The 26,960-nt window shown below is 43.1% G+C and overlaps 1 protein-coding gene across 11 annotated transcripts; it reads right to left on the reverse strand.

The window, feature by feature from the left end:
• Window positions 1-233: 233 nt before the first annotated feature.
• Window positions 234-26,771, reverse strand: LOC102135532 (TRPM8 channel-associated factor 2). Of its 11 annotated transcripts, none has more exons than XR_012432980.1 (8): window positions 26,736-26,771; window positions 23,364-23,997; window positions 6,860-7,851; window positions 6,110-6,207; window positions 4,661-4,874; window positions 3,729-4,321; window positions 2,836-3,173; window positions 234-653 (listed from the first exon to the last, which is right to left on the reverse strand). XR_012432980.1 is itself a non-coding variant. In XM_045387394.3 (8 exons), the coding sequence occupies exons 2-8, from the start codon at window positions 23,984-23,986 to the stop codon at window positions 399-401; spliced, it is 2,760 nt and encodes a 919-aa protein (XP_045243329.2). In that variant the 5' UTR covers window positions 23,987-23,997; window positions 26,736-26,771; the 3' UTR covers window positions 234-398. The 11 variants fall into 11 exon arrangements, 7 of the variants coding, with proteins under 7 accessions (XP_045243329.2, XP_005551125.3, XP_005551128.3 ...); XR_012432979.1 differs by having other exon boundaries at window positions 23,364-24,000; XM_045387394.3 differs by having other exon boundaries at window positions 4,082-4,321.
• Between the last annotated feature and the right edge of the window lie 189 nt (window positions 26,772-26,960).

Genomic DNA, 26,960 nt, shown 5'->3' on the forward strand with positions numbered 1-26,960 from the left:
ACGAAAACTTCTTCAAGCATAATAAATTAGAAGCCTTGTTCAGGGACGGCAGGGATGAGAAAGAGGTATCAGGTTGTTATGGGAACCCATGGTCTTTAGAGCTATTGGTCAAAAATAGAAGCCTCAGGATGGCAGGATGAAAGATCCTCTCTGGGAGACTAAGAGGTGAGGTGAGTCTCTTGGGGAAAGCAATAGTGTAAGCAGAAAAACAATAAAAAGAAGCACAAGGCACCTTTTTCAGAAAGGGGTTCCATTTTTTCTTATGACCTTGGCCACCATCTAGTGGTCAGGCTTGGAAGCGGGATCCAGGCTCAGATACTGAGCACACATGGCCAAAGCCTAGTGGTGGAGTTGCCGGCGTGACCCTGCTTTTTCTCTCCCGCCTTGCGGGGCATCCTTCACTCCTTGGCACAGAGGTATACTTGCATGGGGTTTTCCTGCCACTCTGGTAGGGAGGCCAGGCTGTCAGCCACCTCCTTCTGGACAGGCCAGCCCCAGGCCTCAAAGAAGGGAACCAGGTTCTTCTTCACTTTTTCAGAGAACTTCTTTACCCATAGGTTCATCCTGCCAGTGTTGTCTTTGGGGAGATGAGAGAGGGTCTGGTACTCAGCAAAGAGCTGGGTGAATGGCTCCCACCCGAAGGCCTCCTGGAGCTGACAAGGGAAAGAAGGAACAGAATGAGGTGTCAAGTTTGCAAAAGTGATGCGACATGTGCGTTCTTAAATATATTTCATTCACATGATCACCTCCCCTCAATCGTTACCTTCATCCTGGGTATGTGTCCCTATCTTCCCACTCTACCCCTGCACAATAATGCAATTTCATTGCTCATTCCACCTCTCAGCCACAAAACATCACCCCCTGAATCTAGTGGGGGGTGCTCAGGGGAAACCTAATGTCTGAATAGAGGTAAACACTCAATAAATGTCCACTATTAGTATCTTTAATTTAAAAAATTGTCTTCCCAGATCTCAAGTATTTTCCTTAGCATCAGGACAGGTTTGGACCTTACTGAGATGAGAAACCCTCACTTCCTACATATTTGGCCTATTGAGATTCTAAAAGGCTGCAAACCTCGAATACTATACTTTCCAGGTATGATACTAATCCTTATTTTTTAGATAACCGTCTCAGACCTGTGACTATCTGCAATGATACAAAATTGCTCTGTAGAACACTGCATTTAGGGCAGAAAAAGAAAATACTCCAGCCTGTCTTGAGGGGCTACAAATGAGAGTGGCTCATACTTCTTAAGGGGCAGCCCTCCGGAAAGCCCTTGGCAGAAGGCCCCTGTTCACTAAGATTATACAAATTTCTAGTTAGCAGGGGTCTGGGGTTTCCATCTCTACTCTCCCTTTAATAGATGAGCATTCTCTGACTCTAGCTTGTAAAAGCCCAAGGATAGATAACACTATCGAAGTCAAGCCTCCCTCAGAGTCTCACTGCTGTACCCTCATTATTGCTCATCTGTTCTTTACTGGCTTGCTCTTTGACACTTATTAATGAATACGTCAATAAATTAAGCATTTAATAAACATATAACATGTATTAGACATCCAGACCCTGCCAGCTACTGTGCTAGGCAAACATGATTAAGAGCTCTTGTCCTTCTAGAGAACACTGGCCAAAGGGAGAAACACAAGTAAATAAACACATTATTAAAAATGTTGGTTTATCAAGGAGGCGATGTCCAGGAGAGAAGGGGACAACAGAGCTGAATTTGGACAAGTGACTTGACAGCTAATGAACAAGATGTTCCAGCATGATTCAGCAGCAGGAAGCAAACAACGGGAGGCGCAGAAGCCAAAACAGCAAGATGTGTCCGTAAGCATAAGCAGGTTGGCATGCCGGAGGGTAAATGTGGAGGTGACAGCAGGAGATGTAGCTAGAGGCACTGGTGGGGCTGGTCATGAAGGGCCTCCTATGCCCTGCTAATGAGCTTTGACTTTTCCCTATATGTGCTAGAGAACACTGTAAGCATTTTATAGACAGAGTATTCACATTATTTTGGAAGGAGTGTAAGGAAGATGAATCATAGAGCATTGAGGCAAGATGCTAGGACAATTTAGAAGGCTACTGGAATGCACTGAGGGAAGACTAACGAGGCCCGAGCTAAGGCAGCAGCAGCACGGATGCTGGGGAGAAGCCCGCTAGTGGGAAGAGGAGTCAGAAGGTGCCTGTTTGTCTTGAGGCCAAGTCCCAGACTTGGTCTCTCTAGAGCTATTGAGAAATGATATTCAGGGCTCCACAGTGAGTCGGTAGCAGAATAGGACAGAATCAGGGCTTAAATTTACAGTTTAGGGTCAACCTACCATTGTGGTCAGTGGTCCTATATACCCCCAGACTGGCTATCTAAGGATATGGAAATGAATGCAGTACAAAGTTACCTCATTAACTGGGACTGTCTCACATTCACTCTTCACAAAATTAGTGAAAGGCACAAAAAACTAAGAAAGGGCATGGCAATGCGAAAGCCTGGGGCTTGTCATTAGGTCCTGATTTTAAGTTCTAGGTCCTTCATTTAAATGGGGGATACTGGACAGGTTGCTTAAATTCTTTATAACTTATGCTATATTTCTATTTTTTCATAATATTTTTCATTTCCTCGTACATCTCAAAATCAGAAGGTGAGTGAGACAGGTGCTAGTCTCTCTGCCTTAGAGGGGTATAACTCAAGAAGCACCACCATGTGGCCCAGTCCCTCTCATTTCCAGGGGAGGTGGTGGTCCCTGGACCTAGTGGGGTGGTGAAGGAGCTGGAGAGCTACTGAGATCCAGGTCGCTACATAACTGAAGGGTCTGGTCATCTCCTTCTCCCAGAATTTCTGCTCAGTACCTGTAGATATGTTTCCAGGGCTGTCCACACATTCCAGCCACACAGAGGGGCTCCCTTTCCCAGGTGGGCCTTGATTCTCTTCTCTCGCTCTGGAGGGCTCAGAGCCTCGTGGGCCTGAGCCCTGGGGATCCCTAGGACTGTTTCATGCACGTAGACTGACCAAAGGTTGCAGGTGGCCTCAGTAGTGTGCGGGGGGAACTCCCATCCATGCCGCTGTTGGTTGTGGCCCAGCTCATGGATGGGGCCCCACACACCCCTGCTCCTCATGTCCATCTCGTTGATGATCTCCTTCACAGACTCCAAGTGGCACATGATGGGGTATCCTGAATGCATCCAGCCTGGGAACACAGAAGGAAGAGATGAGCATTGAGGAGGGTCTGCCCAAACTGTCTCCTTCATTCTTCTCCATTATGGGACTTTTCTTCACCATCCTGGTTATCCCCAATAATTGCAGAATCTCTGTGCTGATTGGAAAGCAAATAGCTTTCTCCTACTTGGTCAGAAACTGAATAGTACCTAATCTCCTTCTTAGCCTCTCACACCTGAGTTGTGGCCTCCTCCTCACTCTGGCCCCGGAGAATACGGTTACACTTTACATAGTCATTCTTGCTATAATTCGACACCTTCATTTTGTGTGTGTGAGTGTCCTTTACATGTCAGTCTGATATAATGATGTCCTATGACTGGATCTGAGATCCTTGAGGGCTAGAACAGTGTTATTCTTTCTTCCCCATGTATACTACTTTTGTCCAAATTTACACTCTATGATAGAGGTAATTTTTGTCCTTATTTGAAGCTATGAAATTTGAGGTATGAACTTTCCCCATGTGGGATCCGCAGTTCCTTATTTCTCTTCCTATGCACCTCCTTCTTTTTAATCACTCAGTACTTACCATAAACCTCCTTATGTATTTCCTCTTTTCATTTCCAACTCTGCTTATGTTTGAAGAAAATAGTTGATTTTCTATGCTGTCCTTGAAATGACTCTGGTTGCCATCTATGAATTCGCAGTACAACTTTTTCTGAGATTGTTCTACCATCTGCTGAAATCTCACCTTGTAGATATCAATAGTTCGTTTTTTTCACATGTAAACATTCTTTCATCCCCATTGTGGTCAATGTCTTTTATATCTTTTTCCCTTGCTTTCCTAATAAAAATATGCTTACACATCTTGGACGTTCATAAAAGGCAAAGTAATAGATACATGGTTTCCACTGACTAGGAGGATTCCCTGGGAGCACCCACCAGCTGAGATCTGCACATCAGCCACAATCCTCTCGGGACGGCGGAGAGGGAAGGGTTCAGCCGCCAGCCTGGCCACAGCCTCCATCATCTCATCCCAGAGGCGGAGCACAGGCTCGGGGTCCTTCAGGGCCTGGAGGTTTGTGGTTGGCACTGTCAGGATGATGTTGTCCGTGGCCAGCTCTCCCCAGGGAGCCGGGTCCTCCTGCATCTGCCTCTTCCACTCTTCTAGTGATGTCTTACCTGGGAATAAATATCATGGAACCTACCACACCCACTTCCCCGACTTCCTTTGAGCTGAAAAATACCACCTGAACTCTGGAAGAACATTGCAATAATGAACTCCTATCACAGGGGTCTATAGGCTATAAAGTGAAGAAAACGCTTCCTGACTCTTCTCTTTGTCTGCTCGGAAGTATCCATAGACACAGGGTATTCCATATCTCCTGCCTCCACGTTCTCCCCCAACAGTTCTTCCTCTTTCTCTCCACCAAACCTTATTTCTCTCCCATTTAGCAACCATCCCACAGTTTCCATGGCATCTGCCGCTCTTCCTCCTCCCTAGATGTTCATTCCACTTACCCAACTTGTAGTATGGGGCAGGCACAGCCCCCCTGATAGTGACAGACACAGGGCCTAGTTGGCTGCCCTTGGGCACGATGACGTAGAGGAGGCCGCCCCAGAGGCAGGAGACTGACCGTTCAGTCCTGTCCATACAGCATTGATGAGTCACCACGGGGGCTCGAGATAGCTTCCTGGCCTTGGTTAGGTCGTCGGTGTGGCAGCCAATCTGTACCTGGACAGGTGATTCCACCAAGTGATGGAGGAATTAGAATCCTTGTGATGTGCGTGTGAGGTTGTTTAGATGGAAGATATTAGACAAACATGCCCATGAAACCCCAGCTTCCCTTATCTATGTGCTAGGCATGGAAACTTCTCAATTTTAGCAGTCCAAAGTCATCTGGACTTCAAAGCACGTAAAATCATTTTTCCAAGGATTTAAACAGCTCCACCATAAATCTTCACCTGACATGAATTGGTGAGAGACCAGGCTAATCCTGGCAAAGGTCTTCTGTCTTTCTGCCAGGCAAAATCCTGGGCTCTTATAACAGGACCTAAGCCAGTCTGGTGACACTGATGTTGGGGATGAGCTGGGGGACTGTGCTCTGTCCTCTGTGAACACACAGGAGGCCCATCCAGAGTGAAAGGTTGATTCTCTCTCCCTCTTTGTCCAGAGCTTCCCTTTCTGGCTGCCAGATGGGTGGAGATCTGTTTTGTCTGGAGTCCTGGAGTTGCTTTTCTTAGGTTTGATATAAGCAAGCTCCAGAAAGAATGCTGACAGAAAAGAGGCCCTAGCTGTGGTAGGAAGTGGCCCTCAGAGTCAAGGAGGCCGAATGAATTTAAATTCTGCATGTAGGGCATATTTTGGGGAGTGATGGGATTTTCACACCCTTCAGATGTCAAGATAAAGAGATAAAACCAGAGTTTGTGCAGAATGAGCTTGCTGACACCCAGCCCAAATTTCTACCACATGTTTCATACTAACTCCCTCTGAATTTGCACGTGGGACCCATGAGGAGGCATGAAGAGGTAACTGCCCATGCCCGAGGATTCCCAGCCCTTCCTTTACCTTCTGTCAGTCACCTACTAATCACATCATCCACTCCCTAAACCTTTTCTAATAAAGTAACTCTTTAAGTACAATGGGACAGATTTGAGCTGGGCTCCTGTCTCCTTGTTAGTCCAATTGCAATAAAATGCTTTTTTTAAAATGAAACATTCAAGTGTCATAGTTTTGGCTTCTAGTCCATTCTGCAGTGAGCTTCTTTTGCTTGATGACACTAGGCACTTCAGTCACTCACTTAGATGGCCTAAAATTTAGCTGCTTCATCTGTAAAATCTGTAAAATGGGCAGAATAATCCATCTCTGTACTCCTGGCAGCATTGCCATGAGCTGGAGCTAGACAGTGGATGAGAATGACACAGCTCTCGGGTTTTGAGGGGCGGCAGATGTGGGTGTTCAGACCTTACCCGTAGGCCAGCAGAGGCGGCAACTTCAGACAGTGAGACTTCTGCATTTTGTCCTTCCAGGAGGTAGAGCCCGGTACTTACCCAGCAATCACTGTTGCCTGACAAAAGTCATAGAGAAGGCTCAGTTCTTCCTTCCTATGTGACTCTATCTCCACTTGGGGCCTCCCAGTCTCTCCCAGTGGCACAGCTTCACCCCTGTGTATCTCAAGTCATCCGCACTTCTCCTTAGACTCATCCCTCCTAAACCTTAAGCAGAGTCCCAGCCCCCATCTTCTTGAAAGTACCTGATAAAGAATGCAGTCTGCTGGGCCCAGTGGCTCATGCCTGTAATCCCAGCACTTTGGGAGGCCGAGGCAGGTGGATCACCTGAGGTCAGGAATTCCAGACCAGCCTTACCATTATGCATTTATGCTATTTCTCTTACTGCTTATGAAACCCCATCTCTACTAAAAGTACAAAAATTAGACGGGCCTGGTGGCGTGTGCCTGTAGTCCCAGTGACTCAGGAGGCTGAGAGAGGAGAATTGCTTAAACCCAGGAGGCGCAGGTTGCATGAGCCGAGATCGCGCCACTGCACTCCAGTCTGGGTGACAGAGTGAGACTCTGTCTCAAAAAAAAAAAAAAAAAAAAAAAAAAAGGATTGGGGTCAATCTTCCTGAAGGTAAGTACTTGCAACGTCCTGTGTAGTGTCAGCCAATCCCACTTTCCCCTATGTCTTTAATGTTCTGGGCATTCTCTCCTGTTTTCATACCTGGGTTGATTCCGTCAATCTCCACAGTGATGGGGTGTTTTGAGGGGTACAAACTAGAGGAGCAGGTCCAGGTGCCAAGCCCCTGGGCCAGCTGGGAGCAGTCAGTTCCAGAGTGAGCCAGCCCAGTGGCCAGGGAGAGCATGGCAGCCTCATAGGAGTCACTGGCAACTGGATTTTCCCGGCTCACAGCTGGGAGGCCTGACCCTCGTAGCATCTTCCTCAGGAGCCTGTGCAGGGATATGTAAGCAGGGATCCCCTCCGCAGGAATCTGTAGGAAGGCTGCACCATCAACTCTCAACTTTGCCAGACAGCTCTTTTCCAAGTTCCCATTCTCATGGTTCAGGATAGCCTGGAATTCAGAGAGCGCCTTGCGGAAGTGGTAGCTTCTCATCTCAAGGGTGGGAACAGGGAAACAGCCTGCTTTGAGAGTCTGAGGCAGGATGCTGAGGCCAAAGCAGTTGAGGATGACGTTACCAGGGAAACCAGCCAAGGGGCAGTGGCCAGGGTTCTGGGAGGCCCACCACCAGGCCTGGCCCCCAATCAGCAGCCCCCCACCCTCAGCCACAAACTCCTGCAGCTGCTTAGCCTCCTTGTCACTGTACGCCTTGCAGCAGTAGACACACAAGTTGCTGTTCAGATGGGGCTCCAGGCTGCATTGCAGGCCATGTTCCGATAGGAGGGGACACAGATCTTTTAGATTTGTGTTCACCCCAACTTTGCCTGTCTGGCCTCTGGCCAGCCAGCGCACCGCATTGAGCAAGAAGGACCCCATCTTGGGAGCACAGAGCAGGCACTCGTGGGCAGCCAGGACCACACGGCCCCGGCCATAGCGAGCAGCTGCCAGGAAGCAGTTGAGTGAGGCATCCAGCCCCAGAGGGAAGGCCAGGGCTCCATGCACCAGCAGCTGTGAGGGGACTCCCCCTGTCCTGATGTCCAGCTCTGCGATCCCCTCCAGGAGCTGCTGCTGGTCCTGCCTGACATCCTCCCCACACCTGGAAGAGACAGGAGAAACCGTGAGTCTACAGTCAGTTAATGAGCTACTGAATCAAACTCATTGAATAGAGAAATCTATGTGCAGGTAGGAAGATTGCATTGTTGATGTCAATCTTCACATTCTTACTAATATTAGGATTTCAGCATGTTAACATCATTTATTTTTATCATGTTTAAGACATATTTTTTCACTTTTTTTTACAACTGATGGCATATTATCATTTAATTGGCAATGTTTGGTCTTTGTTTTTTTTGAGATGGAGTCTTGCTCTGTCACCAGGCTAGAGTGCAATGGCACAGTCTCGGCTCACTGCAACCTCTGCCTCCCGGGGTCAGGCAATTCTTCTGCCTCAGCCTCCTAAGAAGCTGGGTCTATAGGCGCATGCCACCACACCCAGCTAATTTTTGTATTTTTAATAGAGACAGGGTTTCAGAATGCTGGCCAGGATGGTCTCGATCTCATGACCTTGTGAGCCCGCCTCAGCCTTCCAAAGTGCTGGGATTACAGGCGTGAGCCACCACGTCCAGCGTGGTCTTTCTCAGTGATACATAAAATAATGGCATTTTTCACAATCAATGTTGTCATAGATTTCAGGAAACGCTATAGAGGGAGTGCCCTTACTTGCATATCTTAAAATCCACATTTTCTAAATGAACACCTCCAGGAATTCCTCCCATTTAGTCAACTAAATGTTGAATATTGTGGCTTCAGTTTCTTGACTTTTAAAATAATTAAACATATAAACAAATTAAGTTGGAAAAATTAGTTTATTATGTCCAGAGAAAGTAGTACTGCTTATGAATTACTCGAGCTAACTTTCTGCAAAGGAAGATTGCAAAAACACCAAATTGGACTCTCCATAGGGTAGTTCTGATCTAGGAACACATCAGAAGTAAATTGTTTAACACTACACTTGAAGATTTATACAAACACACACTGTTTTTAAAAATTCACTTAGATCTGGTTAGAGTATTCACTTCTTTTTATTAAGGAATAGCCAAAATGTAATGAATCAAGAAAAGGTTTTGTATTTCAAGAATTTTTAAAAACAATTTGTATATACTGTAAATGTCAAGCAATAGGAGGTTGGTTAAATAAGTTATGGTTAACAATAGATTGCAAACCATATTGTGATGAAAATAATTATCAGATAATTTGAAAAATGCTTAATGGAAAAACTTTTAAGATTAGATTCCAGGATACCATGGTCTAAATAAGCCAAATTTTAGGGGAAAAAATAAAAAACCATAAAACCAGACATTGAAGCAGAACCTAAAGCATATTTATCAAAATATCTTTGTTAAAAAAAAAGTCTTGGCCGGGCGCAGTGGCTCAAGCCTGTAATCCCAGCACTTTGGGAGGCCGAGACGGGCGGATCACGAGGTCAGGAGATCGAGACCATCCTGGCTAACACGGTGAAACCCGGTCTCTACTAAAAAATACAAAAAAACTAGCCGGGCGAGGTGGTGGGCGCCTGTAGTCCCAGCTACTCGGGAGGCTGAGGCAGGAGAATGGCGTGAACCCGGGAGGCGGAGCTTGCAGTGAGCTGAGATCCAGCCACTGCACTCCAGCCTGGGCGACAGAGCGAGACTCCGTCTCAAAAAAATAAAAAAAATAAAAAAAATAAAGTCTTCAGTGGTTTGTCTTGGCTGGTGGGATTTTAGGTCCTTTTAATTATCTTATAAAACTTTATTGTCTCAAATTTTAAAATTAACATCTATTTCTCTTATAATTAAAAATTAAATGTTATATTTCTTAAAAGTATAGTTCATTTATTCTGGTAGTAAAACATTATTGAAAAATGTAACACTTGTTCAGATTCTCTTTCTTTTCAGCATGAAAATGAGGAGATGGCATGTCTTAGTTTTGCCATCCCATTTTCAGGCTGACATGGTAAATGTCATATCAGGTATCAGTTCTGCCTGTGGCTTTTTGTTACCTGTTGAAACTCAAGATAATTTGGGGAGTTAATGACACTGAGCTACAAGACTTAATAATAAAACATTCCACTCTAAGTGTGCTTAGCATCTTCTCACAGGCACCTGGCAAAGTCTCAGCTAATGGCAGTAAACCTTCAATATAGAAAGCTGCAGATACCGTCTCCACAGCTAATTGAAATGATTGCTTACACTCATCCACGTGCCCACACACACATACAAACCACAGTAGCATTGGGAATCTAGGAAGTGACTAGAATGGGTGACAAAAGTTGCAACAACCACATAGAATTAAAGAAAAAAACCCAAGAACTTCTTAGCATAAAGGCAGCATAAATAAAGTTAAAGAAGGTGAGATCATTGAGAGAAAAATATTTGCAACAGATTGAACAGATATAAAATTAGAATCCAGAATATATGAGTAATTTCTAAGAATAAACAGAAAAGCAAAAAAACTGAAAATAGTTTTAAATTATATTCTCAAACAGCTCATGAAAGATGAAATCCAAGTGAAATATCCAACATTTGAAAAGATATAATCATGTAAACGCAAATTATATACAATAATGTTTTTTATCCAGAAAATTAGTGAAAGTTTCAAAAGCTAACAATATTAAGTGCTGGCAAGAGTGTGGAGAAAAATAATCTTTCATAAAATCTGGAGATCAATTTGGCAGTATCCAATAACATTAAAAATAGAAATAGCCTGTAGTAGTATACACGGAGGCAGTACTAGGAAGTTCATTGCAAATTGTTGGCAATAGTGAAAAAGTATGAAGAAGTTAAATATTCACTAACATGAATGCAAATAAAAATTGGCATTTAATCATACGATGGATTACTATTTACCAGTCAATAAGAATAGGTCCACCTATGTTAATTAACAAGGGAAGATGTTCAAAACATTTGTTGAGGAAAACAATTTCAAAAATAGCAGAACTTGGTGATGTTACTTATGGAAGACCAATATAAAGCAAAGTAAACATACATCAGTATATATCCAGAATGTCAGGAAACAACCACAATAAATGGATAAGAGTTTTTCTATTGGATTGTGGGATAGACAGAAAGGACTGACATTGAAAGAGATGATCAAAAGGGCTTTTGCCTCAATAATTTATTTCTTCAAATAAGGAGAATGTACAATTATATTTCTCAGGTTGTTCAAAATTAAATATAAAATGTTAAGATAACTGCTCCAAAAATAGAAGTAAAATGTATAATCCACAAATGTGTTGAGGAAATTTAAGAAATGGATAAAACTTAGTAGCAAGCAAGGAAAAATGTAAAAAGAAATAAAGCATAAAAATAGAAAATAAAATTAAAAGGGGGTAAGAGCAAGAAATACATTGGAATCATCACAGTATATATGAATGTATTGAATTTCTATTTGATAGAGGCTGTTAGATTAGTTTAAAAACATCTGGATATAAGCTGCTTATAAAAGATACCCTTGAAACTAAGTGACATAAAAGCATTGAAAATGACAAAATCAACGAAGTTTTATTTCAAAAAATACAAAAACAAAAAAGCAGACATGTCAGCATTACTAAGGGATACAATAATTTCAAAGAGGAAAAATTAAAAATGAACATTTTCTGTGGATAACAGTTACACTCTAACCAAAATAAAATTTTTATTAATTTTTATGTCCTGCAAAAACACAATACTGAAAGCAAGAACTGCTACAAAGAAAATAAAAATATGAATTGACATTACATTTGGAGACGGTAATGTATTCTCAGCATCCATTGGAAAAAAAAAAAGGATGGAGATGATTTGATCAGAATGACTTACAAGCTTACTTACAGCCAGAAGACAATTGTCCTGCATGCTGAGGACAAGAAAATGAGACCCTAAAAGGTTGTGCTCTGCTAAGTTGTTGCATAAATATAAAGTAAAAGGCGGACATTCTCCAACATGATACATTAACTAAAAAATCAATGTGCAGAGCACACACACACATAGATAAGCATCTGAGATGATCAAACTTTTAGGATTGGCTACCTCGGTCCAGAGGCACGAGACTGGAGCTGGTGGTGTGGGGAGGAGGATGAGTTGCCATTTTCCTCTCTATATTTCTGTATTGGTGCGCATTTTTTTCACAATAAATTTGAATTCCTTTTGAAATATTTTCATAAGGAGGCATTTCTTAAAAAGAAAAATAAAGAAAGAAAGGAAATGAGGAAAGAAGGAAGGAAGGGGATGACAGAGGGAGGGAGGGGAAGGGAAGTGGGAAGTGGGGAGGGAGGGAGGGAAAAGTGAGTAAGCATAGCAGTTAGGATACCAGGTAAATTTCAACAGATGATTTGACAGTATCCTAAGGGCAATATTAATGATCTCAGACAGCTAGTTACCAATATTAAATCTTGTATAATATCTGTTTACAATGTTTAAGTGTGGAAAACAATGAAAGTAGCTGCTATTTAATGAGGTTTAATATATGCTAGGCATTTAATATATGTATTATCTCTTTCAATCATTATAATAAACTTGAAAGTTATTATTCTCACTTTAAAGATGGAGTTTGGAAAAGCTAGGCAATTTTCTCCATGTTTCTTAGCTAATAACTGGCAGGGACAGGAAGCAAACCTGACAGAGCAGGAGCACATCTCAGACACACACCACTAATTTATGTTTCAGCTCCCTTTGTAGCCCCATGCATTTCAAGGAAATCACTTCTCTTTTAACTACAAGCAGCCAGAAAGAGCAGACAGAAAAACACAGATAAGATAGCTCTGGCACAGAGGGAGGAGGGAGCAAAGTCTCTTGGGTAACTGCCCAACTTCATCCTCACACAATGAGCCCCAGTTAAACAGTGGGCCTTAATAAGCACATTCCTTTCCCTTTGGGTGCACTGTCAGGGAAGCTAAAAGATAAGAAGCTAAAAGTGGGGTATGCCTGCATATGCAGAAAGAGTTATGGGAACAGAGACACAACTCTCCCTCCCAGATAAGCACAACAAAGAGACAAAGAAGCAGTTGAAGTCTCTGATAAACTCTCCCACCCTGAATCCTTAAAAACTGTTAGTCTGTAAGGGAGTGTGCCTCTGACCTAACTTGGCCAGAAGCCCCTCTCATGTTTGTTTTCTTTAAATTAAACCTGTCCTTGACTGTCAAGCCATCTATCATGTTTCTTATCTATTTCTTTAATTTTTACTAAACCCAGGCTGGATTTCTTCCAAATCCACTGATGTCTACACACCAGAACTCTGTCACTCAATTACTGAGGCTTTGACGGAACCTACATCTGGGTACATGGTTATCGACAGGTATATGTTGTGCAAAGGAAGCACAAATTAAAAACTGCCAAATTAGGAAGGTACTGCACTGAATAAAACAGTAAGTGTGAAGTGCGCTGCTGTCATTTTCACCATATTGAAGGTAAAACATCTAACAATTTATATATTTTTTCTTGAACATAAAAGTAATGAAGTCTACTGGTAGTAATCAAATATATCTTCACTTAGCTTGTTTTGTTTTTCTGTTCAGATTGTATAGGATGCAAAAATACTCTTCTGGATTTATTTCACTCTGATAAATATGAACAGGACAGAAATACTAGAATCTAGAAATGATGTTTTCTTAGGATCTGTAACATCAAGAAAAGGACTAGAGAGCACTATGTTGATCAGATGCTGTATAAAACATTTTGAAGATCTGCAGCCCCCAACACTTGAGTATCTTTTTTTGTATTTTTAATTCCTTAAATACAGATAAACCATAGTAAAGAACAAAACTTTTAAAACTGTCTTCATCATCACTGAACAATATGGGTATAGATGGTCAGAGAGGTGCCTTGAAATTGTAAATGTATTTTTTTTCTTTTATTTTAAGCTGGTAAATACAGGGTAAAATCTCTTTAGGTCTCAATCATGCCTATTAGACACACAATTTTATTTAACCTATTTAACCTGTCAGATTTAAGAAAATAATTTGGAAAACTCACTTTTGTAACAAATTGCAGGTACATAAATTACTCACTTGGAATAGTCAGAACACAGATGTATTTTGACTGTGAGCACAGATATATCCATATTTATATGTCAGACCAAAACCCTGCTTAAACATACAAACATTCCTATGAATGTCATAATGTTTACTCTTTCTCCTGGTTTAATAAACTACATTTCCAATATTATTGGAAGATTATTGTTAGAACTGAAGGAGATAATATAGGGTTGAGCAGCTCTTATGGAAAATGTTTGGGACCCACCACTAGTGTTTCAGATTTTGATTTTTTTCAGGTTGTGGAATATTTGCATACACATAAGGAGATACCTTGGTGATGGGACCCAACTCTAAACACAAAATTCATTTATGTTTTCTATATACCTTTACATAGAGCCTAACGGTAATTTATACAATATTTTAAATAAGTTTGTGCATGAAACAAAGTTTGTGTACATTGAACCATCAGAAAGCAAAGGTGTCCCAAAAGTGGGAATTTCCACTTCTGGCGTTAACGTTGGTAGCACTCAAAAAGTTTTGAATTTTGGAGCATTTCAGATTTTGGATTTTTGATTAGGCCTGGTCTCCTCACTCTTAGGGGACCTAGTAAGCTATGCCCACTTCACCAAACCACAGATGGAACTCACATGGGGAGTTTATACTTGAAAGTTTTTTTTCTTGTCTATTCACCCAATTTGTTCACGTTTCTATGAATTAGAAAGCATTAACGATAACTATTGAATTTGTGATTTTGACTATTTTCTTTCCATTGTTCATGGGAGGTTGATTGGTGTTAGGAGATACTCCATCCTGGGCCACTCATCAATCACCTGTTCTCCTTGGCCAGTGTATAGGAATGTATGTCATCATCATAAAAACCTTTGATATCCAGTCATTTATTAATTATTTTTCATTCATTTCGTCAAATTTGATAGAGCAATTCTGGGATCTAGCCTCATTTCACAATTTTTACCTGGAAACTGCATTCACGGATCTTGAATATAAACCTTATAAACCTCCCACACATTTATCTCTGTCTCTGAGTCAGATTCCCAGGAACCCAAGCTAAAACAAGTGGAATTTAGCAGTGCCTAGAGAAATTACGTATGAATTTCCTCCGTGACTCTGAAAGTCCATTTCCAGTGATATGGCAAAATATAATGATACATACACAAAGGTATGTGGTGCTTGTCATCTGGAACTCTTTGGACAAAGACTTTCTACTCTACAGGACTTTGTTGAGGACAGAGATAATAAATAATTCTCAAGAGAGTCATAAGCTTAAGCCACTAGTACATATTTACAATCTTTACTTACAAAATAGTGACAGGTTCTCACTATGTTGCTCAGGCTGGAGGGCAGTGGTTATTTGCAGGTGCAATTATAGCACACTGCAGCCTTGGACTCCCAGCCTCAAGAGAGCCTCCTACCTCAGCCTCTCGAGTATGTGAGTACGTGTGCATCAGCATGCCCAGGTACATATTTACTAATATGTTTTAGAGCTTGTAGATTATACCATGTGTAAGTATAATGGGTGGCTGGTTGGTATCTGAGGTTAACTTTTCCTCCAGACTCTTCTGTCATGGTATAAAGGTAGCAAGTGCCTTTGGATTTGCTTTTAAATATTAAAGCAACTACACTATCCTCCTGTTATATAAACACAGGTGTGCCCTTGCAGATAGGACGTGAGAGGAGCTTTTGTTGGGTTTTAGAGACTGCCCCACTCCTTGGCAGGCAGAGTTGGGGCAAGCCAGCAATCAGTTCTCTTAAGAAGCTCCAGGGCCTTCCAGCCGAGATTTGAAGTTGAGGAACCTGCTGGGTCAGTCCAAGCGCCTTTGACCAATATTTGTTGGCAGGAATGTTCACTGAAAACCTCTAATGGGACTTGCTCTGAAGGTGGGAAGAATCTGAGCCAGAGACTCAGACTCTGACCTTCTGAGACTCTCAAGGAATTGGTTAGCTCTGGCTCTGTTGTTGACTGAGGCTGGAAGGCTCTGGCGCAACCCCTAGCCCCATATTCCCTAGCAGGAAGCTGTCTGCAGGATTAACACTAGTATGTGAGGCTGCCTTTTCTCTTGCTATGGATTTGGATTCATTCCTATTTTTTCATTAATTTATATAGTTTACAAATATTTGTTGATCTCTAATGTTAAATACTCCAGGCACTGAGAATAAAGCAGTAAATGCAACAGGCAAGAAGATCACAGAGCTCTATATTCTGGTTGGTTAGAGAGGCCCTAGCAAGAAACAGCAGAGATAGTTATAGAGAGTGATAATGTTTAAGGAATAAATGGAGAAATGTGATGAAGTGAAACTGGATGGAAAGTCCTAATTTCAGTATGGCCACTGGGGAAGACTGCTCTGAGGAGGGTGTTTGAGTTGAAATGAATTAAGAAGAATAAATTGGATTTTCAAGAGCTGAGAGAAAGCTTGATATTTTATAAAACAAGAAACCTAATGTTACATATTGTGGTCTTTACATTGAGGGACAGTTCTAAAATACTTCAAAGATGTGTATGGATAACATATGTTATCGCCAACCCCCCAGTACTCAACTAGAAAATATCTGAATATTTAAGCAATATTCTATTACAGACACACGTTTCTTCCACTATTTCACTTAACAGTGAAAATATAGGTAAAAAATATTTGGTTCATAGCCCGACTTCTCCCTGTCTCCAATGCTTCTTCCTTCACCTTTCCACAGCTGCTGATCCTGAGAGCACAACCTCATAAACCTCCCACACATTTGTCTCTGTCTCTGAGTCAGATTCCTAGGAACCCCAGCTGCAACAAGGGGAATTTAGCAGTGCCTAGTGAAATTACGTATGAATTTACCCCATGACTCAGAAGTCCCATTTCCAATGATATCACAAAATATAAGGATGCACGTACAAAGGTATTCAGTGCAGCACATGTGTAACAGTAGAAGTACCAGAAAAATAACACATACTGGAAACTCAAGTGCCTGTCAATAAGGGACTTATTGAATAAACAATATCATATCCATATACCATGGTATAATAGAGTATACAGTGTATCTCTACATACTACTCTGAGGCCATATCCAGGAAATAATGTCAAGTGAAAAAAAGTAAGGAGGAAAAAATGTATAGAGTATGTAATTGCCTTATCCAGTGAAGAGAAGACTACTAATATGTGTGTGTTTGTGGATATATAAACAAATCATGGAGCATAACCATTAAAAAAGCAGGGAAGGAAGAAGGGAATTGTTTGAAGGAAACAGGGACAGCATATAGGTTTCTTAAAATTTTACTTTGGACCCAGATTACTATTTTACATAATTTTAAACAAAATTAAATTACACAAGCAATTCCAAAACTAAATAAAATAACCAATGAATTGACATGTACATCTGTTTAGCAATATAACCACAAAGAGAGGAAGTATTGGAAGTGATTTTAAAGATAGTATTTTGACTTTACATATATATAATAAAATATATCATCGGGGCCAGGCACTGTGGCTCACACCTATAATCCCAGGACTTTGGGAGGCCGAGGCGGGCGGATCACGAGGTCCAGAGATCGAGACCATCCTGGCTAACGCGTTGAAACCCGTCTCTATAAAATCACAAAAAATTAGCTGGGCATGGTGGAGGGCGCCTGTAGTCCCAGCTACTTGGAAGGCTGAGGCAGGAGAATGGAGTGAACCCAGGAGGCAGAGCTTGCAGTGAGCCGAGATTGCGCCACCGCACTCCAGCCTGGGCAACAGAGTGAGACTCTGTCTCAAAAAAAAAAAAAAAAAAAAATATATATATATATATATATATGTATATATATCTCACTGGGACAAAAAAAAACTGCAAGTAATCTTTGCTACAATAATCATCATATTGCTGGTAGTAGTGCTATTATTCATATTTTGCAACTGTTGTTTGTATATCATGGGATAGAGCAAATGGATAATTACACTGGTGTCTTATAGAACCAGAATTTTTCATCATGAGAGATAGGAGATGCAGAGGTAAATTGCTGAAATCAAATTAAAACCCTGTAGCCCCAAATCTGATCTGAAGTATCAGTATAAACCAAAAAGATCCATTTCTTAGCTGTGCCTATTTAGAAGGCCTAGAAACAATGATCAAACAATGCACACATCTAACACCAAGATTGGGGTTTCTAAATGCAAATTAGGACTCCCAGAAATATGGGCTGTATGTTAAAAAAAAAAAATAGAAGAAAGAAAAAAAATAGGGCTTTTTGGAGAAATGGCAGCTCCTGGGCCTGAGAAGGAAATACATGAGACCAAATTGAACCTTCCTGTTATATTAAAAAATCAGGAAGCCCATTAAGGTTGGGTGGAAAAGATTCAGGAATCATCCTGAATTGGCTCACAATGGCCAAACAGGACAATTTCAACATCAGTAAGGACAATAAATGAAACACATTGTGTTTCCAATCATGATTTCATAAGAATTCTAAGAAAAATTTAAAAACATTGGTGACCTCTGGAAGATGCTAGGGAACCAACTCAATATTGGAAACTGGTTTTAAAATAAGAAAGAGAGAATTAAGTATTTATTTTGCCTTTCCTATATAAATTATACCATAGACTATGTAATTGGTGAAGGAAAGTGTGTTTTCCACAACTATTCCAAATAACAAATAAAAAGAATATTAAAATTTTAAAGTCATCATTTTATAAACACAAATTAATGGGTCTAGGGCTAAGCAATGGTTATTAAGGACTGCCAACCTCACAGTAAGAGAGAAAATTAGACCACTGTGTTCTATCCAATGGAAGTGCATACTACCACCTATAAAGTAGGTCAAAAATTCAAACATGAATCTGATCAAACCTCTAGATTAGGAGTTAGGAAAGTTTTCCTTAAAAGGCCTGACAAATATGTTAGACAAATATGGGTCACGTGGTCTCTGCTAAAACTACTCAACAACGGTAAACACTGGAGATTGAAAGCAGTCACAGTTTGTGAATGAATGGGCACGGCTGTGCTCTAACAACACTTCATTCACAAAAACAGGGGCTGGTCTAAGTTTGTCAATCCTGACCTAAAATCGAGATCTAACTTTTAATTTGTATTATACAGAAAATACAAGAAAAAGATGAATACGTTAAATCAGTGGTCCCTGACCTTTTGGTACCAGGGACATGTTTATAGAAGACAATTTTTCCATGGACTTGGCAGGGGCTTCAGGATAATTCAAGTGCGTTACATTTATGGTGCACTTTTTTCTATTATTAGTACATTGTAATATATAATGAACTAACTATACAACCCACCATTATGTAGAATCAGTGGGAGCCCTGAGCTTGCTTTCCTGCAACTAGATGGCCCCATGTGGGGGTGATGGGAGACAGTGACAGATCATCAGGCATTAGATTCTCAATAAGGAGCACACTACCTAGACCCTTTGCATGAGCAATTTGCAACACGGTTCGTGTCCCTATGAGACTCTAATGCTGCCACTGATCTAACAGGAGGCGGAGCTTAGGTGGTAATGCAAGTGATGGGGAGCAGCTGTAAATACAGATGAAGCTTTGTTTGCTCACCCACTGCTCACATTCTGCTGTGTGGTCTGGTTCCTCATAGGCCATAGACTGGCACCCCTGTTTTAAATGATACCATAGGAAGGCAATGAATTTGCCTTTCCAGGTTTTCACCATTGCTCCTCACTCTGCCTGGAATCCTCCTCTCACAGATGCCCTCATGGCTCATTCCCTGACTTCCTTGAGGTCTACTTTCAAAGTCCAAACTGAAGGAAACTGTTTGATAAGGAGTAGCTGGTGTCTTCAACAATAGCAACAAAACTGCAAGAAACAGAAAGTTGGAAAGGAAAAGTGTATCTTAAAAGAGATAAAAAATTCGTATCAGGAAATCAGAATATCTGGGCTTTATTTAAATGTCAATGTCAACATATTTTTTTTTTTTTTGAGACAGAGTCTCACTCTGTTGCCCAGGTTGGAGTCCAATGGCACGATCTCGGCTCACTGCAACCTCCACCTCTCGGGTTCATGTGATTCTCCAACTTCAACCTCGCGAATAGCTAGGACCGCAGGCGTGCACCACAACACTCAGCCAATTTTGGTATTTTTAGTAGAGTATTGCTATGTTGACCAGTCTGGTCCCAAACTCCTGACCTCAAGTGATCCACCTACCTTGGCCTCCCAAAGTACTGGAATTAAAAGCGCGAGCCACCACGCCTGGCCCAACATTAACAAATTTTTAAAAATAAGACAATCATGGAAATAAATGATGATGCTAAAGAATTATTCTTTTAGGTGTGATAATGGTGACTTGCATTTATGTTTTCAAAATACTTCATACCTTTACAGATGTATATTTAAATACAGATGAAAAGACATGATGTCTGCTGTTTGCTTCAAAATAATCTTGGGTGGGGAAGAGTGGGGCTATGGGTGAAATAAGATAGAACTGGAGTTGACTATTTTGGGGATGGGGAATGGCTACATGGGGGTTCATTGTACTCTTCTGTCTACTTTTGCATATGTTTAATGTTTTCAGTAATTAAGAGTTAGAATAACAAACACACAAAATATACCTGAGAATTGGTGGCAGGGATTAAAAATGTAGGTATAGATGAAGAAAAGCAGGTTGAGTTAGCTAAATAGGAGAGTCCCTTGGGGCAATTAAGAGGCATTATGGTGATGAGATTTCACCTGTTTGTCCCTCCTTAGTGTTAGAATAAAAAAGTTGAAGTGAATCAGATCCACTCTAATGTCTCTGAAAAAACTCATCCCCTCCCCAAATCTCTCAGAAGGGAAGGAATTCAAAGAGGTCCAGAGTTCGGGGCTGGGGGTTCGGGGCACTGCCAGCTGCTCACTAGTATCTGAATGCCCCTTCTTCTTTCTACAGAATCTTGATTTCTTCAGAGACGCCAGCGCCCATTTAAAAATAGCCAACCCTTCAGACCTTCTGGTAGTTAGGTCTGGAAGTCAGGGCTCCCACTGATTCTACATTATGGTGGGTTGTATAATTATTTCATTATATATTACAATGTACTAATAATAGAAATAAAGTGGATAATAAATGCAATGCACTTGAATTATCCTGAAACCCCTGCCAGGTCCATGGAAAAATTATCTTCTACAAAACAGGTCCCTGGGAGCAAAAGGTTAGGAACTACTGATTTAACTAGGCTGGCCACTAAAATATAAATAGAAGTCTAGGACTTCCAGAAAATGTATGATTGTATAAACTTAAAGTAGGTGTATCCATTCCAATTTATTATTGCATGGGTGTAATTATGGTGCCTGGGGTAGTAGTGGCAATCTTGTAGCCATAAGGATAAAATGACACACCATGACAGGGGCAGGCAGTGATAGGGAGACAGCGACCGACCATGGGACGTCATGGAGTCACTGCCCCAGAGTTGGACTACCTACCCGTACTTCATGTTTCATAGACAAAATAAACAGCTACATGGTTAATCTGCTATACTAAGGCTTCTGCTACACGTGGGCAAACATAAGTAAGTAGTCACTAATATCTGAAACCCAAAACATCCAAAATGAAACTCCTGATCTCCTCTAATCCATCTTCTCATTGTCCTTTCAAGATCACTAAACAGCATCACCTGTGTTTAATTTTTTGTCTTTTTCAGACCAAAAGTCTCAAACCCTCTTTCTCCTTACTCACTCCATCAGCCAAGCCTGTTGGGTTCTCCCTTTGAGGTGTTTCCAGAAGGGAACCTGTTCTCAGTAGCTCCACAGCTTCTACCAGCCTTGTCTGGGCCACCACCATCTCTCCTGTGGTCTATCTCAGTGGCCTCCTGATTGGTCTGCTACTTCCACCTTTGCCTCCCACAGTCTGTTCTCCACCATCAATCACAGGGTTCCTTTTGAAATTTAAGTCACATCATAGCAATCTTCTGTAGAGAATACAAAATGCCTTCCCATCTCACTGCAAATAAGATCTAAAGTTCTACTCCTGGCCTGTCAGTTCTTACATGACCTGAGCTGTCATTCACTGAGCTCCCATCATTCTGGCTTCCTTGATTGCCAGGTGTGTCCCTGGCTGATGGATGAAATGAGTGCTCAGACACAGGTATGCAGTGTAAGAACAGCTAGGTGACTGCCTGGCTCTAGTGGCCAGAGAGTAGCTCCAAGAAGCTGAAGCTGCTTGCTTTTATTTACTGCAGGCATAATACCGAAAGCCTGGAGCCTACACAATCCGTAAATGACTAACATTTATTGTTCCTCATTCAGAGAACATCATGCGTGCAGATGTTCAAAGGTCAGCTCCTGTACAACTTCAAACAAGTTTGATCAAGACAAATTCCCCTACACTCACTTGTACCTACTCCTTGCCCTCTGCCTCAGGGTCACAGAACAGCTGCCTCAGCTATTCTCCCCCGGGGCTTTGCAGAGCCTTCTGACGTTACAGAAGGGCCACTCCCTTTCCCTTGGAAAGTACCAAGCAGGCTTCCCTTCCAGGTTTTCACACTCGCTCCTCACTCTGCCTGGAATCTTCCTCTCACAGATGCCCACATGGTTCATTCCCTCACTTCCTTGAGGTCTCCTTGCAAGTGTCACCTACCAGACCAGCCTTCCAAGCTAGCCATGGGCTTGTTTGTACTCATCTCCATTCCCCTTTCATCTTGGTCATCCTCCGTGTTGCAGAAAACTGCATTTCTGTGGCTCCCCTGTTCCCTGGATCCTGGTGGGTTCAGCCCATGGGAGGCAGAGGTAGAAGACTGAAATCAGGAAGGAAGAGGGAAGGAGGCTAAGTGTTTGCTTCTCTCTTCAGGCTGTATTTCTGGTAACCACAGTGTCTCCTCTGAGACTCCAGCTCCCAGCAGACAGACCTTGCATCTGTGTTCCAGCTCCTGCTGGGAAGGCATAGCGTGGCTCCAGCTTCTACCAGGCGGCCGCAGCACCCGGACTGCAGTAATACCACCATCTCCCTCTGCTGGTTCTGCTGTTGCTGATCTCTGGGTTTCTTGCTGTCCCCTGTGTGTATTTTCAGCTCCTCTATCATGGGTATAGTCAATTCCCCACACTAAATCCCTTCTGCTAGCAATGCCAACAAATCCTGACCAATCCAACTTGGCCTGACTGATAGGACCTCCCTGAACACCTTAAATAAAATAGCCTCCATCAGCCTTCCAGTTGTCATGCTATCCACTTATATTATTATCCTTCATGGATTTTAGCAATGCCTGACAGAGCACATATATATTAGTTTCCTTAATTGCCTATCTCTCCCCTGGAATACAAACCTCATGATGGCATGATTTGCCTGCCTCGATCTCTGCTAGACCCCCATTATCCAGAATGAGGCGTGACCAACAGTAGGTGCTCATGCAAACAAACAACTATTCTTTCACGCATTTAAGAGGTACCGATGAGCACTCTCTATGTTCTATGTACTAGATGTGGAGATAGAGTGGTGAGTAAGACAAGCTTTTCTATTCAGCTTTGGCCACAGGAGGGAGTGGCAGTGAGGGCCCCGCCTCTCTTGTGTCTTGGTGCATTTTAATCATCCTGCTTTTGATTTGTGGTGGTTCCAAACTGGGTGGAAAATCACCTGTATTGAAAAATGGAAGCTCGTTGAGGAGGGGAACCAACTCTATTGTTTACCCTGAGTCAGACTCCCTAAGAGGGGAACCGACACTCACCTGACATGGAGTGGGATCTTGGGCACCTTCTTAGAGACCTTGAACCGGTCTCTGTCCCCATAGGTGTCGGTGAAGTACACTCCGGCCACACTTGTCACCTTGTTCCCGGGGAACCTGGAGAGAACCTTCTCAGGGCCGTGCCGGCTGGCCCAGTACCAGGCCTGGCCCCCGATTAACAAGCCCCCTCCATGTTTCACAAACTGGATCAGTGTTGCAGTCATGGTGTCATTGTAGGCATTGATGCAGTAAACCCCTAGGGGCTCTCCTGGTTCTGGCTTGACCTGTGCCTCAAGCCCAGCATCCTGCAGGATGTTTACTAGAGGTGCCAGGGATGGATGCACTCCCATGGGAGCCCCAGGGCAGGGACACAGCCAGCTCACTGCATTGAGGAGAAATGGAGCCAAGCCCGCATGCAACAGGTAGCCCTCATGGGACACAACCACGAGGCGGCCTTGGCCGTAGGAGGAGGCAGCAATGAGCACCTGGCCCTTGTCATTCACCATCACGGGGAAGGCAGCCTCTCCAATAAGAAGGAGTTCACTGGGGACGGGGTCTCTGGGGACATCCCAGCATGTCACTCCATCCATGAGGGCCTCGAATGCAGCAGCGGCAGTGGTCGCCATGGTTCTATCAGCTGCTGCAGGGGGAAGCAAAAACTTTCATGTATTTAAGAGATACTGATATGCACTGCTGGTCAGAACAGATGAAGGAACAGGTGAAAAAAGCAAACAACTAAATGCATTCACCTCCAAATTTTACTGGATTCTCTACTGTGGGCCAAGCAGTGTTCTAGCACTGGGAGTACAGCAAGAAACAAAACAGATAAGGTTTCCCTTTTTGTGAGTTGAATATTTTAGAAGGAGAAAGAAAGAAGAATAAATAGGTAGGTAGAAAAATAAATAAAATGCAGCAATCACTATGATGAAAATAAAACATGATGATGTGATATGGAGGAACTGGAAGATTATTTTAGATTGGGTGATAGGAAAGGCCTCTGAGAAACTGGCATTGAAGCTGAAACTTGAAATGCAGTGAGCAAAGAGCATTCCAGCAAAGAGACCACTTTGGGGTGGCTGAGAGCCAGAGCCTAGGAGGAGGGAAGGAGGGGCTAGATCCTGTGGGGCTGGTAGATCCAGGTGGTAGTTAAGTTCGTGAGCCTGAGTTGACACAGTACCTGATCTTTTTGAACAGAAAGGTCATAGACCTGTCAAAACATGCATTTCTTCTGACAGCTCTGATAAGTTGGAAAGTGCCCCCCAATTTATAAAGTCTGCCCTAATGGAGAGGGCCTCCCTCTATTTGGTAGCATTCTGCAGTTTCCGGAGGTCTTTTAAAATTTGCTGTGCCTAAACTGAGCCTATTTTTCCCTTTAAGCAGCTCCTCTTGGATAAATGACTTCAGCCTCAGTTTCCCCATCTACAAAAAGAGAATAATACAGCCCTGGGAAGATTGTTTTTGAAGTTTAAAGGAATATGGATGGGCCAGGCACAGTGGCTTATGCCTGTAATCCCAGCACATTAGGAGGCTGAGGCGGGTGGATCACCTGAGCTCAGGAGTTCGAGACCAGCCTGGCCAACATGGCGAAACCCGTCTCTACTAAATCTACAAAATATAGCTGGGTATGGTGGCATGTGCCTCTAATCCCAGCTACTCAGGAAGCCGAGTCATGAGAATTTCTTGAACCCTGGCGGGAGTGGAGGTTGCAGTGAGCCGATATCGCACCACTGGACTCTAGCCTGGGCGAAAGAGCAAGACTCTGCCTCAAAAAATAGAATAGAATAGAATAGAATAGAATAGAATAGAATAGAATAGAATAGAATAAAACAAAATAAAGAATACGGCTAAAAATGCCTTGTCTGGAGTTGGTACACACACAGTGGGCAAGGAATAAACGAGAGTGTCTGTCCCTTTGCTGTCCTTTCTAGTTTCCCCGATTGATGAGGACAGTGTTGTAGATTGCAGTCCTGCAGTAGTCCCCTGGCTGCCTGTGTCACCTCCCTATGCGCATCTCGGAGGAGCCCACTGTGAGGGACTTTCCTCTGTGTTCAGATGGCTTCTCACCTCTGCAGATGCACAGGGCAGCCCTGAAGTAGCAGTGAGTTGACACCAGGGTGAGCTTCGCCCAGTAGAGCGGGGAGTCATAGAAAAGTGTCCTGTGGCTTTCCAGAGGGGCCCATCACAGAGATCCTCGGAAGGCACCCAAAGGAACGGAGCGCCATGTGGAAGACCCTCAGCCACATGCCCCTCCCAGCTGTCTCTTTTTCCTTGTCTCATTCTCTCCACTTCCTCATTTGGGCTTTCTGGTCTCCCTTACCGCAAAAAAATCACCTGCAGGTAAGCCCTTGCATAAGGCTTTGCTTTAGGGGAGAATCTAAACTAAAACACACACCAAGCCCTTGAGCCACACGTGCCTCCTTCCTTTCTTCCTCCTGTTCCTATATGCAGTCAACCACCTCATTTTGTTAATCTCTCACCATCGCTCTCAAACATCAGTCCCTTTAGTTGGCAATAATTCTAGACTAAACCAATCTGGTTTTAGTCCCCGGGATGTATTCTCATCCACAGTCGTCCTCTACAAGAACTCTAACAAGAACCGTTACATTTCGTCCACTCTCTCTAAGGTGAAACTTGCAGAGCGCCTCAGCCTGACTTCTCCAAGGTCTGGCATCCCAGTGATTACTGGACGTTTTCCCTGCTACTTTCTTCCACGAAATCTCTCCAAGCTCAGAAAGGTTGGCATTCTGAGCATGCCCTGCGTTTCCTGTAGAATTCCATCTCTTCCCCTCTTCCCTTCCTATCCACCACCTTTTTCTTAATAATGCTCGCGGGAAAGAAATTCACAAAAGAGAGCCAATACTCGGCAGAGCACTGAGAATGCGGGTACATGATCTCAGCCTTAGAAGTTACCAGTGGAAAAAAAAAAGCAGCGGAGAGAGAGATCCGGAAGCCTGAGCTCAAGATCTTGCTAGCTACTTTCCAAAAGACAAGCGACGTCTTTCACTTCTGAGGCAGAACCAGTTTGACAGGATAAACAAAAACAGACAAAAAAAACCTCAGATGAGTAATATGTCCCGGAAAGCTGACCCAGCATTCCGCAAGGACATGTGTCCTCGTGCACGCACACACCATGCTCATCTTTGTCAAATTCATAATTTACAAGTTCAAATAGGAGGGAGAAATGTGTTTTGACACAAATTGCAAATAGCACCAGACTAACAAAACGAAATGAAACCAGACCTGGACCTAAGAAGGGAGGGACACCCCCTGACGCCGGGAATGGCCTGGGGCCTCTAGCCCTTTGCGGCGACTCCCAGTGCCCTAGGTGCTCAGCCACCGCCCCCACCCAGGACCCGCTCGGATTGGAAAACTCACCCCTGAGCAGTGCGGATCCCTGGGGACGGATGGACTGGCTCTGCAGTGGTGCGCTGGGGACGTGTCGGAGGCGGGGCGGGGCGGTCCCGGAGGCGGGGCGGTCTCGGAGGTGGGGGCCGTGCTGGAGGCAGGGCCGTCTCGGAGGCGGGGCCGTCCCTGGGTACGGAGCTGTCTCGGAGGTGCAGCCCTGCTGTCCCGGAGGCGGGTTGTACCGTAGGCGGGCCA

The sequence above is a fragment of the Macaca fascicularis genome, chromosome 3, assembly GCF_037993035.2.
Source record: "Macaca fascicularis isolate 582-1 chromosome 3, T2T-MFA8v1.1".
Lineage (NCBI taxonomy): Eukaryota > Metazoa > Chordata > Mammalia > Primates > Cercopithecidae > Macaca > Macaca fascicularis.